General features: G+C 38.5%; 1 protein-coding gene across 1 annotated transcript in view; it reads right to left on the reverse strand.

Annotated features, from left to right (window-relative positions):
* cblb (Cbl proto-oncogene B, E3 ubiquitin protein ligase) overlaps positions 1 to 19,390 on the reverse strand; it is a 94,229-nt gene that overhangs the window by 13,963 nt on the left and 60,876 nt on the right. The window contains exons 7-9 of the mRNA XM_055148214.1: positions 6,551 to 6,688; positions 3,103 to 3,190; positions 507 to 638 (exon numbers count right to left, since the gene is read on the reverse strand). Coding sequence (XP_055004189.1) covers positions 507 to 638; positions 3,103 to 3,190; positions 6,551 to 6,688 — 358 coding nt within the window. The remainder of the gene's footprint in view (positions 1 to 506; positions 639 to 3,102; positions 3,191 to 6,550; positions 6,689 to 19,390) is intronic.

Genomic DNA, 19,390 nt, shown 5'->3' on the forward strand with positions numbered 1-19,390 from the left:
TACTATTGATACTGTGCAGTGGCATCATGCTGGAGGTGCCAGGTACCATGATACACAATGCACACATTAGAAAACACTGACAAGAACTTTTTTTTATTTAAGCAGGGCATTTTCAGAAGCCTGTGATCAATTCAAGTGTTCAAGCATTTTATTTTCAACAAAAAGGTGAGAGTGACTAACGGAAAAGCTATTGGTTAATGCTAGTTTGTAACTGTAATGTCATTTGAGAGGAACTTGTTTAACCGTAAAAAACTTGTTGCAGAGGTCAGATTGTGTCAGATTAAAGTGTAACAAAACCTCAGAGCAGTTCCCACAGTTAGTATCACACCTCTGAGGGAATCTTGATGCCATGAGCTGCTGTCAACTCCCTGATGTTTGATGGCAACAGACCAGTAGTTAGTTAGAAAAAAAAATGATTTAATGCATCAGCAGCTGCAAAGTCTCAGTTGCCCCATGCTGCTGTTGTGTGTTTGTGTGCGATAACTTGTGTAATAAGAGTCCAGTACCTGCCAGGCGGTGAGGCAGGAGGTGCACATGAGGTGGCCACAGGGCTCGATCTTCACATCTTTGTCGTTCTCCGCACAGATCTTACACAGCTGGAACGTGGAGCCCATTTCACAGTAGAGTTCATACTGCTCCTGTGCGCAGAGACAGACTGTCAATACAGATCAGGCCAAGCACGAGCGTCTCACAGTGTGCAGTTGATAAAATAACCACAAGATAGTCATGTGAACAGGAAAGCCCCACATCTCTTGAAACACAATATAGAAAAGATTTACAGGCAGGCAAAAGACATCATGAAAAGAGTTAAACAGTTATTGATTCTTTGCAGTTACATCACACCCCGACATCAAGGGGAATGTTCACAAGGTACCAATTGTGACACAACGCACACTTTAGTAAACACAGCCAACAAGTTTTAAGAAAAGTCAAGAAAAAATACAAAATGGATTTAAACAACACATTTTCAGGAGCCTGTGATCAATACGAGCGTTCATGGTGCTGTTTAGGAGTTTGATTTTTCAACAAAAATGTGAGTGTGATTAACTGAAAAACTGTTGAAAAATGTTAACTAGTTTGTGACTGTAATGTTATTTGGAGAGGGGTCAGGCCTATGTTCCTTTATTCCTAAGAATTTTCTTATTTCTAAGATTTCAAGTCAAGTCATTTTTATTTTTATATTGTATCTAAAGGGATGATTCAGAGTAATTTCAACCTAGGGTCATTTTCACCATGGCCTCTTCATTACATCTGTAGTCAACCGCTGCTGGATAATAGGTCGCGTGTAACTGACTACCAAATTTGGAGAAATAGGGATAAAATCTGATGCAAATTGATGATAATGTGGGAACATAGGACCTAATATTGAAAAAAAAAAAAAAAAAGACCTTAGAAATGAGGGAACATAGGCACGCTCCCATTTGAGAGGGACTTACTTAACATCACAAATCATATCACCTCTTTCTGGTCAGATTGTGTTAAAATAAAGCTCAGATTAAAGTCTAACATGAGTAACAGAGCTTCAGACAGAGCAGTGCCTACAGTTAGCATCACTACCCCAGGGAATATTGACGCCATAGGCTATAGAGTATCAATATTCATATTTTACTGCCAATTCCCTGATGTTTGATGGCAACAATCTAGTAGTTAGTTGGCAAAAATAAATAAATTTAATGCATCTTATACCATGGCAGGATAGGCCAAAAACAGACCATTTCAGCCACAAGGGGTCAGTAGAGATGAGAATATTTGACTAAAAAGCTATCAAAATCAGAAAGGCCATACAATGTGTTTTTCATTCACTACTGAAGTCACAGCTGCCCTGGGGTAGACTGGAAAAATGAGGGTGCCAATCTGCACCATCGGCCTCATGCGCTCACTACATTCAAACTAGGCAAAGTGGGTGAAGTGTTTTGCCTAATGACACAACAACAGTACACACTAGACTAACTCTCCACTCCAATTTATCTTACCTTCCAAGATGGATTGGATGAGTTTAGGCATTGGCCAGGTTTTATGACTGTGAGAGATCATTATGACCGCTCCAGTACCTCCTTTTCTAGCATTTTATTCTCTCAGTTAATAACATTTTGTATTGTGCAAGTATGTTTTACTTATATACAGCTGACAGGAAAAGTGATGCTACATTCAATCGGGAACTAAATATAAGAACTGAAAGCAAAAATTCAGTTCAGCATTTTATAAATCAGCACACAGCTCAGTACCATTCTGTGAGCACGTAGGTCTGTCACGATAATTACTACATTAACCTACTGTTCAATATATGATACCTGGAACTATATATTTTGGATCTCAATATTTATCATGTGCATATTTTGTTGTAACAGTAGGGTGGTTTCTGCTATTATTTATGTGAAATAGTAAGACTTGTGCTGCACCTTAAACTGTGGCTGAAGGAAAAACAAGTCTTTGAACACTTTTAATCCACTTTTTTACTGTTCTGTGCGATGTCTCTTTGTAACTGTTCAGTATTTTGTATTGTTTTCTGTGTCACATGCCTAGGGACACAGATGAAATAAGCATTTTTTGTATAATCTGTCATACTTAAACTGCATTAGGGATGTTTTTTTTAAATGTGCACTATGTAACTTTTTATTTGGAGGTCTGTTACCTGCTTCTTTGTACGGATATGTCAGCTCTAACTTACATTTATTCAATTACAGGTAGTTTAATTGCGCAAAAACCCCAGAAAAACAAGCATTCTGACTGTGAGCGGGGTCGCCTCTCCACAGATCTGACCTGTAACTTGGCCTGGTTTGGTCTCCATGAAGATAGAAAGACTCCACAGAATAGTTACACAAATATAATATAGAAATAGAGATGAAAAAGTAACTCCCAGTACTAATTTTTGGTTCATACTGTATTAAAAATGGTTTACTGAGATTAACCTGCTTTATTTATAGTTGTGTAAGTGGCATAAAGCAGTTTCAGTATTATCATTTATCGTTATATTTCTCTGTAGCAGTATATCATGCTTCAAAAAGAGTTACCGTGACAACTTATGAGTGAGCTTTTCCAGTCTTCCACAGTTTAAACCAGAGCATGACCAACAGAAGAGCATCTGAATCACATTAGCCTCACCTGTGTCACTTTGATGTGATCGTGAGGCGTAGGTTCACACAGGCCAGTCAGGTCCGGGTTATAACTGCGACCATCAGGAAACAAGTAGCTAAAAGGATAAAAAATGATAATATAAATGTATGGAAACACTTAAGAATAACTGCATTTGAACAGCCTTAAAGGGCCCGTATGAGACTGTTTTCTGAGCTACTGTATATTTAATGTTTCATCATAAAAATACATGGAGTTGAGTTTCGTTTCATCGCACGTGTTTAACACACAAACCATGGATATTTAGGCTGAGTTCTTTTCTCAAACAGAAAACACTCTGTTCCACACCTTCATTAGAATCATTTGGATTATTGTCAGCCCTGGAATTGTCAATCTCCACTGAACAAAACGTAAAAGGAGCTGAAAACTACCACTGTATGACATCACAAGGTGGAACAGAGCATTTTTGAGCTTTGGGCAATAATACTAAAGTCAATTTTGCGTAATATAAGACCTTTAATAAAACATGAAGAAAGAGTTAATTCACAATAAACAAATGATTTTATTGAGAATGATTCAAGAATGATTTAATACTACAGCTACTACAACTACTGCTACTACTACTACAACTACAACTACTACAACCACAGCAACTACTATTACTATTATTACTACTACTACAACTACAACTACTACTATTACTATTATTACTACTACTACCACTACAACTACTACTACAACTACCACTACTACTACTATTACAACTACTACTACTACAACTACTACTACCACTACTGCTACTACTACTACAACTACAACTACAACTACTACTACTACAACTACTGCTACTACTACTACAACTACAACTACTACTACTACAACTACTGCTACTACTACTACAACTACAACTACAACTACTACTACTACAACTACAACTACTACAACCACAGCAACTACTACTACAACTACTACTACTACAACTATTACTACCACTACTGCTACTATTACAACTACTACTACAACTACCACTATTACTACTATTACAACTACTACTACTACAACTACTACTACCACTACTGCTACTATTACAACTACTACTACCACTAACCAATTGCTACTATTACTACTACCACTACCACTACTACTATTACTATTACTATTACTACTACTACCACTACCACTACTACTACTACTACCACTACTACTACTACTACCACTACTACTACTACTACTACTACTACCACCACTATTGGTTTAACTACCACTACTACCACTACCACTAACACTACAACTACCACTACTACCACTACCACTACTACTACACTACTACTACTATTTTTAAAAAACTAACTTAACTTTTATCTATCTTATGTATCTAATCAGATACAGCCACTTTATCTTATACTTTAGTGTTTTGGCGTCGCAGTGTGCTGCCAAGAGTTGAAGAAGTGTTCTTTTTAAAATGACATTGATAAATATTTGAAACTTCCATTAGCTCAAATACAAGATTAAGATTGATCTAAAAAGTATAAAAATAAATAATTATTTTCAATGTGAATTAAAAGACGACTGTCCCAAGACTAATTTAATCTGAGAAAGAAGTTGATATTAATTCACGAAAGAAAGAAAAAAAGAAAGAAAAAAGAAAAAAACACAAATAATTATGCCGACAACAAAAATGACAACAGACAGCTGGGTGCCTCATTTCATCTGAGTGTTAATTTGGAAAATGTTTTGAGCAGAATTGAAGCATTTGAGAGTGACAGATGAAAGCCAGTGTGAGGGGACCTTCTTTGGCCCCAGAGGTGCTTGGGCCTCCGTGCTTGATCAAAACCAGAAAGGCTTCAAACGGGACCCCCAAACCTGCCCTCCCTTTCCACCCCGCTACAATGGAGCCACAGCCAATTGCCAGTGATGGATGACAGAAGAGAAACATGCAGAAAAAAGGATAAAGAATGTTTGATGTTGCCTTGACGATGTCAGATTAGCAGGTACAAAACTGGTTTATTTCATTAAAGAAGTGGATTTGTGCGACAGACTTAACAATATAAATGAGACAGGACACCAGGCAGACGATGTTAGTCAATTATAATTATTCATTCATTACATTTACTGGAGTAACCTTTTATAAAATTGTACTTCTCTGAGTCATTTTACTTCTACTTGAGTAATATATTTTGGGATACACTGATCCAGCTTTTTAGTTCCGATACGGATTTTGATACTGTAGCTTTAAGGATCTGCCGATACCCGATACTGATCGATACCAGAGACTGAAAGCAGCATTTACTAGTATTTCCATTAAACAAAAATAACACAAGACAAAACTGATCCAAATATGTTATGGCACTGTTATTTATCCCACACTTAACTACAGATCACATTTGTATAAATAAAAGTTCAAATTTTAGGAGACTTTCAGGACCAACTACCAGCAGTAAACGGTCTTATTACATCAAAATCAGGATATCGGATGAACCTATATTTGGAAGTCGATATTCAGTCCAGTTAATTTCTCAATATCAAATCAGTACAACCCTAAGTATATTTACTCTTACTGAAGTAGGAGTTTTGGTGACTCTTACCACTGTGGGAAAGTCTTTTTGTTGACAATATTAAATTACATTTGCGTTTCTTGTACCGCTGTTTCAGATATGATTTCAGTTTTTGTGGTCTATCCTCTGAAAAGACAAGATCACTACTTTAGATTTACTAGAGTACAACTTTTGACAGCTCTACCCTCCTGTGACACACAGACACTCTCATTTCATCTGTTTGTAGCTTGTTTAGCCCAGCTGATCAATAGAGCAGCATGGGGTGAAAGAGTGGAAGAGAGAGGAGGACGGAGAGAAGTAGATAGATAGATAGAGAGCGAGAGAGAGAGAGAGAGAGAGAGAGAGAGAAACAGACAGAGAGAGAAAGAGATATAATGAGACAGAGAGAGAGGGAGTGTGAGAGAGAGAGGATGGGATACAGGAAGAGAGAGAAAGAGAGAGAAAAAGCGAGCGAGAGAGAGAGAGAGAGAGAGAGAGAGAGAGAGAGAGAGAGAGAGATAGAGCAAGAGAGAGAGAGAGGATGGGATAAGGCAGGAGAAAAAGAGAGAAAATGGGATACAGGGAGAGAGCAAGAGAGAGAGAGAAAAAGAGAGAGAGAGAGAGAAAGGATGGGCTATAGGGAGAGAGACACAGAGAGAGAGAGACAGAAATAGCGAGAGAGAATGGGATATAGGGAGAGAGGGAGGAGAGAAAGTGAGAAGGTGGGCTACAGGGAGAGAGAGGGCTGAGAGAGTAAGAGAGAGTGAAAGAGAGGTAAGAAGAGAGAGAAAGAAAGGGAGAGAGTGAGTTACAGAAGAGATGGGAGAAGAGAGTGGGGGGGGCGAGAGAAGGGACAGAGAATGAGTGGGATAGAGGTAGAGAGAGGGAGGAGAGTGAGAGTGATTGAGAGAGGGAGAGAGAGAGGAGGGAGAGTGGTGACGTACAAGCCCTCCCTGTATCCGTCGATGAGAGCCTGGAACAGAGGCTTGTTGTGGGGGATGGTCTGTAGGATGTTGCCGTCGTTGGTCACATATCCGATGGCCCACTGGCCCAGCCGCGTGCAGCTCAGTCTGAAGATGTAACTATGGAAACACAAACACAAACACGTGTCACACAATGCGTCAAGAAAGGGGAAAAAATAAGCTAGTTAATATTTTATTATAAATCTTACAAAGCTTTTCATAATTTAAAGTGTTTTCAGTGATTCGGCTGGTACAATTCAATCTGTTACAACAGCGGTCGCCTCACAGGACTAAACAAAATTTAACCAACAGAAAGTCAGAAAATCAAACAGTGAAACAGCAGATTTCAATATAATAATGTATTCTTTATTTCACGTTGATGCCAAAATATAAGTGCTTTATGTAACTTTTCTGGTGAAGAACCCATCACCAGCTTGTCTCCATGGAGATGTAATCGATTTGTCCGGAATGTTCCACTACGTAGCATTAAACTTATATAACTTTATAAATACAAGGCAGGCAAAGTTACAGGTCAGATCTGTGGAGGGCCGAACCTGTTCACCGTAAAAATGCATAAGGTGTATTTGAGTTATAAAAAACCCTTGATAGATATGTTTAATGTCATACTGTGGAACATTCCAGAAAAGTTACACAGCGTTATATATTTTTATTGAGGTATCACAGTATGTCCATGCAAGATTTACAGCTCATATTTTTTTCCTTTACATTTTTCTTATTTTCAAACTCCCCATCTTAATAATAAATGTCAAATCCAAATATGATCAAAAACAAAATAAAGGAGAACATAAAAAAGTTGCTTAGTTGTTGCAATATTTAGGATTTCTTAAATTAAAGATAAACACAAAACCACTGGGATATTTTAAACAAACTACAGTGGATTTCCAGAGAATCAACATATTTTAGCGAGCTATAAGTGACGTAAAAATAGTATTTTGGAATGAGCATCGTCAATTAACAAGGTATTAACTGGGAGACCAAATATAGTTAAAAGGGGGTCAAGGGTCAACCTTAATTTTAAGAGCATTAGAAAGCATTTGTCTGCAGTAGTGTAGTAGTCTTGAGCAAAAAAAACCCAAAAAAAAAACATGTGACTCAGATTACATGGGCTGGCATTGATCTACAATCTGTGGGTAAATTTACATAGTGTACCTTAAAAATATCATTGATGATCCACAACTTATTCTGTATAAATATATAAAAAGAGAAGTATATATGTGTCTCGAGTGGTCCTACACTGCACTGTTCTGTTGAGCCTATAGTGTTTGGCTCTTTAAAAGCACTCACTGATAAGAGCTGGGCCTTCACACTTCATGTTTATCCAACATTGACTGGGATGGATCGCAACAGGATGCCATAATGATCGCTGCCTGATGTATTTGTGTGAACTTCCTGGTTAAAGTTGCTCCACTAGCTTTCGGAGAACTCAAGTCATGGCATTCTTGACTTTCAACCTCTTAAAACAACTTTTCAGAATGTGCTTGGGAACATTCAACAACAACAAAAGAAGCAATAGCTAAAAAAATGTGGTGAAAAAGAAATCCGCAAGGCCATAGAAGCTCAGTGTTTTCAGAATCATGGAAAAAAATAAGTGGTAAATTATCCATGAATCAACTTGTCAAAATTTTGCACTTTTAAAATCACTTCTCTGTGAAAATCTTAACAGATGGAGAAAGCTGTTACCTTTAACCACTAACCCCTACTTAAGTCAAACACTTGATTTTAGAAGTTGTTTTGTAAAATTGCCCTTCTCTCACCGCACCACTCAGCTACGAATGAATCATCGCCAGCCATTCTATTTTCATTTTATTCATGCATAAATATTGACTATTCTGAAACCGATTTAAGAAACAATATCTCTGAAAGGAAATATTATAAAACTTGGTTGTGTAGGCGTAAGCGCATTGTGTAACTTTTTTGGTAAAGTCACCTGTTGACTCTATGTAGATGTTATTGTTTTTTTTTTCATGGAATGGCATTTAATTTCATCTCGATGGAGACAAGCAACTAGCCTGATTCATAAGCTGGTTTCACTTCATACAAACTGTCTGACCTTGCAGCATTAGAATTCGTTCGCTTGACGGTAGCCGGGTCCTTTTTTTAATTTAACCAATCGCTGCCTATTTGGTCGTGATGTATGTAATGCACCACTAACGGGGCTAACTGGTATATTAAGCTTTTCCCAAATCCCATAGGAAGTAGGGCAACAATGGCTTTACCCTTGATAAAATTCACCAAACTCTTTGTTCCGACTTTAAATCCTGGATCACAGGAATCGTTGCCAACACAGAATGTATGGCTCTTCACTGATTGGCTGGTGCCTGAACTCGCACTTCCGGGGTTCCGTCTAGTGCAGGGGTGCCCACACTTTTTTCAGCATGCAAGCTACTTATAAAATGTCCAAGTCAAAAATGATTGACCGACTACAAAGCCAAGTAAACTGTACTGGACTTAAGAGAACTTTCAATAGCACTTTACAGAAAACTGAAAAAAGTGAAGACAGTGATTAAGATTTTTAAACCTGTTTTTTCAAGTTCTTAACTGGAGTTACATGGTTAGTACTAGTTTTACAGTGGGATTTAGCCTCTGCACATTTATCAAACCAAACACACGTCGTGACAAACCCAGATGTATTTGTGCACGTTTATTAGGCAAACTTTAGCCACATGTCGCGGTAGGTCTGCTCTGTGCTGTAGGCATCCTGTGCCAACACTCTAACATAAATTTAGATGGCAGGACCCTGTGCGCTTTACGCGGTAAAGAGCGAGAGCGTGAAAAGGCGAGGAGCGGTGCGCTGACGTGAGTAGATGGACAGGTAGGATGTTTAAAAAAAGTTTAACTTGCCCTGTGATACACGCTGGTACACAAGGACTAACGCTGTTGCAGACAAGCCGTGCGCAGGGAGCGTGTGTGATTGTGATGTGCCGCACAGTACCCGCGTGTTCCAAATGATGCACAGGCTACAGAGAGACACTCCGCACGCTCCCGCACCCCAGTACAAGTTTACTGCCAACAGCAGCGGCCATAATATGATCGCACTTGTCCAGTGTCAGACCTCGAGTGAGAGACAAGACCGAGGCCAAATGTGATAGAGTCCAAGACGAGTACTAGGACACTGCGATCTACCCACACTACCTTGGCGATCGACTGGTAGATCGTGATCGACGTATTGGGCACCACTGGTCTAGTGTATTCCGATTCCTGACCTAGTCGCTGGAGAGAAATGAAATTGAGTGGAGTCACTAGGTGGTGCCAGCCTGGCTAACAAGCAACCACATCACCAAGAAAAGTTACAAGTCAGATCTAATATGATGGTAATACTGTATACTTTTGTGGTAGTTTTGAGAAAGTAAAAACACGTAATTGAATAAATACAACATATATTTTTTAATGCTGTACTGTGGAACATTCCAGGCAAAGCAATAACATCACCAATGCACCTTTAAAATATCTGCCTGACAGGACAATATTCATACCATACTCCAAACAACCGTACAACAACTCACCCTTATATAAGAGATAACCCTATGGCCTGTCAATCACTCTTTCAGTTTTGCACCTCATGTACATAGCTGAGAGACATGTTTGTGTTACTATATTTCTACTTTTTTTTAAACTTGTACATGTATATTTATATCTTTCTATTTTATTTTTCCTTGTACATTTACATTTATATAATTATGATTTATTTAAAACCTGTCTCTTGCTATCTTTTTTGCTACTTATTTAGAATTTATTATTACTATTTATATTTTTGGTCTTTATTATATTATATTGTGATGTGTGAGCTACTGTGTCCAAGTAATTAACCTTGTGGATCAATAAAGTTTGTCTAAGTCTAAGTCTAATATAGTTATGCCTTATTTGACACCAGTCTTGTTATTTTTGCTGCTTATTTAGAATTCATCATTACTATTTATATTTTTGGTCTTTGTTATTATAATATATTGTGATGTGTGAGATACTGTGTCCAAATAACTTCTCTTGTGGATCAATAAAGATTTAAGTCAAAGTCTATGTATCTAGAGTCACGATTTTTACATTTAGATTGGATAGAAAAGGGTGAGTTGGCTCGTTAGTTGATAGTTCATAAGCTATAGTTCCAAAATGCAGTGCTATAGTGACAACAAAAATGTTTAATAAAATAAGTTAATGAATACATTCTGAGGGCAAAATAGTGAACTGGGTCACACAATTTATTGCAAATCATGTCAAAATCTATGGACCCAGTCTCACATCTCGTCTCGTCTTGTAGGAATTGTCTCGTCCCAACCCTACTATCTATCTGTCGGTCTGTCTAGAGTGTATTTATCTATCTATCTACCAATACCGCCCTAATCATGGGTTTCACTTTCTAGTTTATAGGTGAAGTTTGAGGACTTTTTGAGGACATTTCAAAAGTCTCTCTATCTTGTTCTATCGTCTGGATTGAGAACAGAAAAGCAACAATCAGTGGGCTATTGGAGTGCTCTGAGTCACTGCCTCTGCTCTCTCCACAACAGGACTGAGGAACACTGCAGAGAAAAGACCCACTAGATGGACAAGTCAAACAAAACAAGTCCAAGTATCTCTACTGAAGAAATTGTAAAAAGGCAGCACTTAACTTGAAAACTACCGCTTCATGACATCATTCATGAGTATTTGAGCTTTGGACATGTACACTAGTAATGCAGGTTTGCTCAAACAAAACATAACTACAGGTATGTACACCTCACAAGAGTAAATTTTGTGTACCGTATTTTTCAGACTATAAGTTGCACTTTTTTTCATGGTTTGGGTGGTTCCTGCGATTTATAGTCCGGCCTGACTTTTTTCACACTGACAACTGCGGGAGGGTGCTCTAGGCTCGTACGTCAGTATTGACTTCGTGCCCTACTGCACACATCTCCTGCAGAAAAAGCGATTATCCTGCTGCCAGCAGTGAAATATTCAGCCGAAAACGGTAATCGAGCAGCAGAAAGAAAGTTTGGAGTGAGCGAGAAACTTGTGAGGGATTGGTGGAAAGCGAAGATGGAAAACACAGCTTAACGATAACCGGGAGGGTGCACCAAGCAACTTTCCTGGAAGTCACTGAATGGATTGACAAAGCCTGGACTTCAGTGACACTCGAAACCATCCTGTCGGGATTCAGAAAGGCCAGAATAATTCTGACTGGAACTGATGCTGAGTCTGATGACAGCTACACAGAAGAGGAAGGAGTGTTCCGTTTACCTCATGGCTCTATGGTTTACCTCCAGAGGTCATGAATTTGCTCAGAAATGACACAGAGGATGAAAAATTCAATGAATTTAATGATTTGGAGTGAGATTGAGAGTTTGGTAAACTTATGCTATGTTGTTTATGCTATACTTATCTGAATAACTGTTCATGTTACGTTAACATACCAGACCCCTATTCAGTCTGTTGTTCTCTGTTCTATAGTTATTAATATAATTTGAGTTTCAAGATGAAATGTCAGTTCCTGGTCTCTGATTTTATAAAATGAATTTCCCCCAAAAAGTGCAATTTATAGTCCAATGTGATTTATATATGTTTTTTTTCTTCTTCATTACACATTTTTTGGCTGGTGCGACTTATACTCTGGAGCGACTTATAGTCGGAAAAATATGGTAATACTGGCCCTTTCAAATAGTTTGCCATAATTCAAATGTATTCCTTATTTACCTTTTCATTTCACTGCATCCAACAGATCAGTGTGTGGATGCAAAACAACTTTCTCCAGCTAAACTCTGACAAGACTGAAGTCATAGTCTTTGGTCCACAGAAACAAAGGAACAGTGTCAGCAGTCACCTCCAGTCTCTCTCTCTAAAACCTTCAAATCAGGCAAGAAATCTAGGGGTAATAATGGACTCACACTTGAACTTTAACAGCCACATCAAATCAATAACATCTGCAGCCTTTTACCATCTAAAAAACATAGCAAAAATCAAAGGTTTACTGTCTAAAGCAGACTTGGAGAAACTTATCCATGCGTTTGTCTCCAGTAGATTAGACTACTGTAATGGTCTGCTCACTGGTCTCTCCAGAACATCCAGAATGCTGCAGCTCGCGTCCTTACTCGAACTAGGAAGTACGAGCACATAAGTCCTGTGCTCAGGTCTCTGCACTGGCTTCCTGTGCCTCAGAGAATAGACTTTAAAGCAGCTCTGCTTGTGTACAAGTCTCTCCATGGCCGAGCACCAAAGTACATCTGTGACATGTTAGTGTCATATGAACCATCTCGCACTCTGAGGACCTCAGGGACCGGCCTCCTGCTGGTGCCCAGAGTCAGGAACTAAACAAGGGGAGTCAGCGTTTCAGGTTCATGCAGCTAAAACCTGGAACAGTCTTCCTGAACATGTGAGACAGGCCTCTTCTGTGACGCTGTTTAAATCCAGACTCAAAACATTTCTGTTTAACTGTGCATATAACTGAAAGGTTTTCATTCCGCACTCTTCTCTCCAATTTATGTCTCTCTTTTTTAATTTTAATCTTCATGATTATTTATGTTTTGATTTGTTTTTATTATGATTTTTATGTATTTCTTATTCTGTAAAGCACTTTGAATTACTTTGTGTATGAATTGTGCTATACAAATAAACTTGCCTTGCCTTGCCTTGCCTTCAGAGCATCTTAATGATTCACCATGATGAGTTTATAAGCACAACTTTCAAGGGCCAGAGTGAAGCGTATACTTCTGGATTTAAACTTCCTGAGCCCAACGTGGTAACGAAATATTGTAGAACGTAAAGGTTGTTCAGTGAATGCATCTACATACATCGAACCTGTCACTTGAATCGAAGCAAAGATCATGTTATTCTTCCTCTAGTGTGGCGTGAACTTTCTACCTGTCTATATTTTATAAAACAAATCATCAACACACAATGGCTGCTGCTGCATCTTTCAACGTTATCACAGAGGGACTTCTGAGTTCAAACTACGGCTGAATACAAAAGGAAATGGCTCAGCAGAACAGGGAACAATCTGAATTTCAAAACGACATAGGAGAGGGCTCATAAACAGACAGGGTTTAGAGCAGGTCCACAGACACATGCACTCAGCTCTCTATCAGGGCTTTGACTCGAGGTTCTGCCTCATTTGTTGATGTTTGCAAAGTGATAAAAGACTGCCCGAAGCAAGTCTCAGAAGGCTAAAGGATCTGAGCCTTTTAAAGAACATTATGATAGAGGAGCAATATGCAACTTTCTGGAGGTGGCACGACACCTGCATGATTCAATGGAAATAGAAGGTTAAAACTAGGGATGCATTAATACTGAAAAATGAGCAGGATCAGCTTAATATTCTGCCAATATAATATCTGTCCAACTAGGATAAGACTATTTATTGTTTGTAGATGGCCTAGAAAGTCATGTAATGTTTGTGCTTTTATTTATACAAAGCTGTTCTATGGTTACGTGAGAAATAAATAACAGCCACATAACACATTTGGTTCCATTCTGTCTAATTTTGTTTTAGTTTAAAGAAAATAAATGCTGTTTTCAGTCTCTGCACTGGTTGGCTGCTATTAGGTATCGGCAGATAGTTAAAGCTACAGTATCAAAATCGGTATCGGAACTGAAAAAGCTTGATCGGTACATCCCTAGTTAAAACCATGCTCAGAAACTCTGTCCGTAGAGACAAGACCTGCCAAATAACAGCCAGGTTTGCTGGTTTAGTGTATGCCACATGCTTGTGTCCATGAAGATTTTAACACTTTCCCTAGAATGTTCTAGCCTGATTCATCAGTCTGACCTCACAGCATTAGGATTCTTTCGCTCGATGGTAGGTGGGTACTTTTGTTATGTAACCAATCGCTGCTTGTGATGTATATAATGCGCCAAATCCCGTAGAAAGAAGGGCAATAACGTCTTTCCCCTTGATAACATTCACCAAACATTCTCTTTGTTCCGGCTTTAAATCCTCGATCTCATGAATCACTGCCAACACAGAATGTATGGCTTCATCGACATCCATCTCGACCGCTTTGTTTACTGTTGTGCTGTACCACAAAAGGGACCCAGACAGGCGCTTGAGTTTGACGTCATGGCTTCACAGCTCTTCGCTGATTGGCCGGTGTGCGATCTACAACTTCTGGGATTCTTGCAAACCGTCTAGTGTATTCTGATTCATGATCTATTCACTGGAAAGAAATTAAATTGAGTGGAGGCACTAGCTGGCACCAGCCTGGCTAAGAATGTACCACACTATGGCATTAAACTTGTCTATAGCTCTAATCTGTGTGAGCCCCTGCTCACAGTATGAGTATGAATGCATGTTTTTCAATGTATGTTTGTGACATAAAACATCTGTAATGCTGATGTGGAATACTCCAGGAAAGGCAATACAATCTCCAATCTCCATGGAGTCAAGCAGGTGTTGTTTTCTTCATCAGAAAAGTTACACAGTGTACCTCAGACTAAATCAACTGCAGAAATTTCACTTGACTCACTCCATTTGTCTGATTTGAAAGAAAGCATCGCCATTGGAAGTTGTCCCATTCTGTGAAGATTGACTCATTGATTTGAATTGTAAGTGATTTTTCAGAACATAACAAATACTGACTTCTTTCAGAACAGTTGACCTCCACTGACAAAAATACAATAATTGCTTCCAGCTCAATTATAGAGCACCACTTTAGCCACTTTTGTATGAGCAGAAATGTTGTTAGTGATTTGTGTTAGCATCAATTATAAATGAATCACTAGTTCTAATGATCAAACCATCATATGAAAGCATGACTGAGAGGGCCACACTGTGTAGATCTGTATAGCACACATTTCTCACCCACTTTGTGTTCTTGACGTGTCTCTCCTTCTGTGAATGTGTGGGTGAGAGCTCGTGTCCAAATGTTTTCATGTCCAAATGCGTCCAATTGACTGACCGCCCCCATGAGCAGCTGCGACTGTGGTGTGTGAGGCTCGCGGCGGCCATTTTGGTTCATAAAGATGGTAGTTACATGAATCACCTGGTTACTGGCACTGTCATTCCTCAATTTGACTCATTTACAGAATCTGTGTCCATCACGCTTGACTATAATTTAGTTATTTTACTTGCCAGAAAAAGAATATCTGTCATCTGTACCCTTAGTTCACCATTGATTTAAATTAAACAGTTTGGCAAGAGGTTAATAACTTTATTTTTAGATGAAAATGTGTAAAATACCATAACATTACCACCAAACACATTCATGACATATTACACTAAAGTCAGCTGATGTTTCTCAGTATTGATCTGCTCCGGTTTAAGTAAAATGTTTTCATGTATTTGAGCAAAAACATGTCTTGTCTCAGTAAAGATATTTTGTATAAGTAGCTCTTGAACTCAATATGAGTTTGCTGTGTACTGTCTGCATCAAATTATAAAGTATGTGGTTAGCATGCTAGTTGTTGTTTTGCTTTATCATGGCGGTAAGCGCTTCATGGTGCATAATTAGGACACACAGAATGCATAAGGTAAGTGAGGAATAACTTTGAACAACTGCAAAATTAACTACCATATTTTTCGGACTATAAGGTGGACCGGATTATAAGGCGAATTAAGCAAACAAATGACGACACTTGAGACCGATCCCTTAGCCCAGACATCCACGATCCACTGGCAGATTGTGGAGTAACTCGCCTGGCGTTGCCTGCCTGTCTTGGTGAATGTGTATTATGAATGTGAATGTGGGTGGACAATTTAAGGTTGTTTTTTATTTCCTACAAGGAGGACTCAAATATACATTGAGTAATTCAGCTTGGAGCACATTTATTTACATTTTACAGAAACAAACGTTAAAACCACATGGCTAATTTGCATAAATTATAAGCCTGAAAATAAAAACAGTTTGCTCCTCATGCGCTGATGTGGTGTCGGACTAAAGGACACGACTCAGTGGAATATGAGTGTTTTTTTTTCTGTGACAGAGGATGTGCTGCTGATGGTGACTCTCTTCTGTGCTTCTATTACGTTGGAGATGGTTTATGTGAAACTTTTCAGAGATTATTATTATTATTAGACTCCACGAGGCTCCTGACTACAGTAGCCATAAAGCTCTGACTATCCATCAAGCGGTGCGGATTCATAGCTTACCAAAGTCGTACTAAAACATTTTGACAGATTTTTGCACACCGTGTACCACGTAAAAGCGGTTTGAGGTCAGTACATACAACCAGAATTAGTACATAAGGCACAGGTTCGAATTTTTGAGAAAATTAAAAGATTTTAAGTGCATCTTAGAGTCCGAAAAATACAGTAGTTGTTTTTTCACATTTTTAAGGAAAATCAAGTGCAGAAATTTGAAAAAAGAAAACTGATAGATGTAGTTTGTCCGTGTATGTGTTGCAGTAAGTGACCAACATTTGAGTGCACTGTATACATTTGCATTGACTTGCCGCCCACCCGCCCATCGCTCTCCCACACACAAACACACACACACGCACACACACACACCCACCCACACACACACACACACACACACACATTAGCTCTCCTGTCATTATCCGCTCTGCTCTACCGTGTTGCCACAGAGAGCAGCTAATCACAGGGCATGGCTAGGCTTGCTCGGGGCTATACTAACCACCAGCGCTCCATAAATCAGCACTCAAGGTTTTTAAAAGTTCAATTTAACTCTTTTAATAAAAAACACTGCCACGAGGAGGAAAAACCAGAACCAAATGTACATGTGTCCAGTCACATCTCCACATGCTTCTCTTACAAATGAGGGCCATTATTTTCTGGACGGTTATACGACTTGAGTCAAACTTGTCAAACTGGCGACAATGTGCTTTAGAGGTGGGAGAAGTACAGTTAAGTATATGAAAAAACAGAATATCAAGCATATGCCTGTGTTTATAACTATGGAAAATATCTTCAAAAAGAGACAGAAAATGTATCTCCAAACAAGAGTATAAAGTGTTATTTCCGCATTTTTGTAATTAATTTTATAGTCAGTTCATGCAATAATTGAACCTAGAGTTGTAAAAAGTATTGAAAATCAGATACTAATCGATATTAAATCTAGTATCAAAACTAGATACTGACATGAGCAGGTATAGATACTAAAAAAGTCAATTTCACAAAACAGAAATGAACCTTTGCAGAACAGCTCCAGAATAAAACACCAAAGGATTACAAAGATATTAAACCACATGATAATAAAAGAAAGAACAATTATTTAATCTTGAAAATCACATTATATTGTCTAAAGATTGATTTTATTATCATTGTGGTATCGGAATCGGTATTGAGTTTATTCCTTAGTATCAAAATTGAGTATAAAGAAATGTTAGCACCTGAAACTTGATTCAATATATATACATTTTTGTCAGTTTCTTATATAATGCTATCTATCCACTTTTTATACCACACATGGAGACAGGAGACAAGTTTATTTCGAGCATCACTCAAAATAGAAATGGCATGTTTAATGTTTTATTGCCTTTTATACATCACATATTGAATCTGTTCCTGTGGCTTTGTTCCCTTTATGGAGGCACACAGATGTTTGTACTGATCCGGACCAGTCGGAACTGATTTACTCAAATATGAAACAGAGCTTTGGCAGACGGGATCCCTACACACTACTGCCTTTGCCTTCACAAGCTCACAGATACATACAGTAGATACATATGGTTTTATATATTCTATAAATAGACACCTGATTTGGGCACACATTAGCAAACATGAAAAGTTGAAAAAATTGGATTTAGACACCACAATTTTCAGGATCCTATTGTTCTTGGTCCCATTAAGGTGTTTAATTTTCAGCAAAACAGATGAGTGCAATTAAATGAAAAAACTGTGGGTAAGATGGTTTGCAATTGTAATATAATCTGGGTTTGTACCGTACATAACATGCAACTACGCCAGTTCTTTATGATCAGATTGTGTGAAAACAAAGAACAGTAAAGTCTAACTCGAGAAAAAGAGCTTCAGACAGACCAGTGCTTCCAGTTAGGGTCACATCCTCAGAGAGTGTCCACAAGGGATAAAACAATGTTAAACTTTTAAGTGCGGTGGAACTATGCAATACTGTTTTGGGGTTTTTTATGTTATTTATTGTGTTTTAATTGTTGTTTGTACAGCGTCCTTGAGCATGGTCACTTCCTATTCACTTCTCAATTGGCAACATAAGGCAAACTGAAAATTCCGATGCATGTAAAACGACCACACTCTTATAATAATCTCTAGAATAATCCTCAAGTGAAAATTCACAAATGTCCCTTTGAGTGCGATCACAGTGTCACAGAGGCGGTTTGCTAACTGCTAAATATTCATGAGCATATGTGCAGGCCGAGCAGATCAATGCTTATATCTGTGCAAATTGGATCCTGAGACACTATGTTGACTTCCAGACCTGGCTGGGCTTGTGCACTGAGATAACAACAAGAAGCTGCAAGTCACCGGTGCCCCGGGCTCCTAATAAGTCAAGGGTAAACAAATGTACGCTTTTACAATCGCTACGCCAACACAGGGGCAGTTAGGGTCGTGTTTGTTCATATTCTAAGCCATGTATTTTTACGTTTTATCTTATCACTAAGGCATGTTAAATGATATAAAACATGCAATATGTCATTTTTCTGGAGGGAGGAGGAATATTGCAAAGCCTGAAATGTATAGTAGTATGGCAGTAAACGTTTCTTTCTTTATTGTTACTGTGAGCAGAGTCGCTTCTCCATAAATCTAACCTGTTATTTGCCCTGCCTGGACCACCTGATTGTCTCCACAGAGAGAGAAAAGTTAAATGAAATGAAATGAAATGATGACATTTTCATGGAAAGTAAGTAACAGAAAGAAGTTACATAGTGCACCCTTAATTTGAATAATTATCTGCATGTTGCAAA

This window comes from Boleophthalmus pectinirostris, unplaced genomic scaffold (genome assembly GCF_026225935.1).
Source record: "Boleophthalmus pectinirostris isolate CB_2022bp ecotype Guang Dong unplaced genomic scaffold, ASM2622593v1 HiC_scaffold_12, whole genome shotgun sequence".
Classification (NCBI taxonomy): Eukaryota; Metazoa; Chordata; class Actinopteri; order Gobiiformes; family Gobiidae; genus Boleophthalmus; species Boleophthalmus pectinirostris.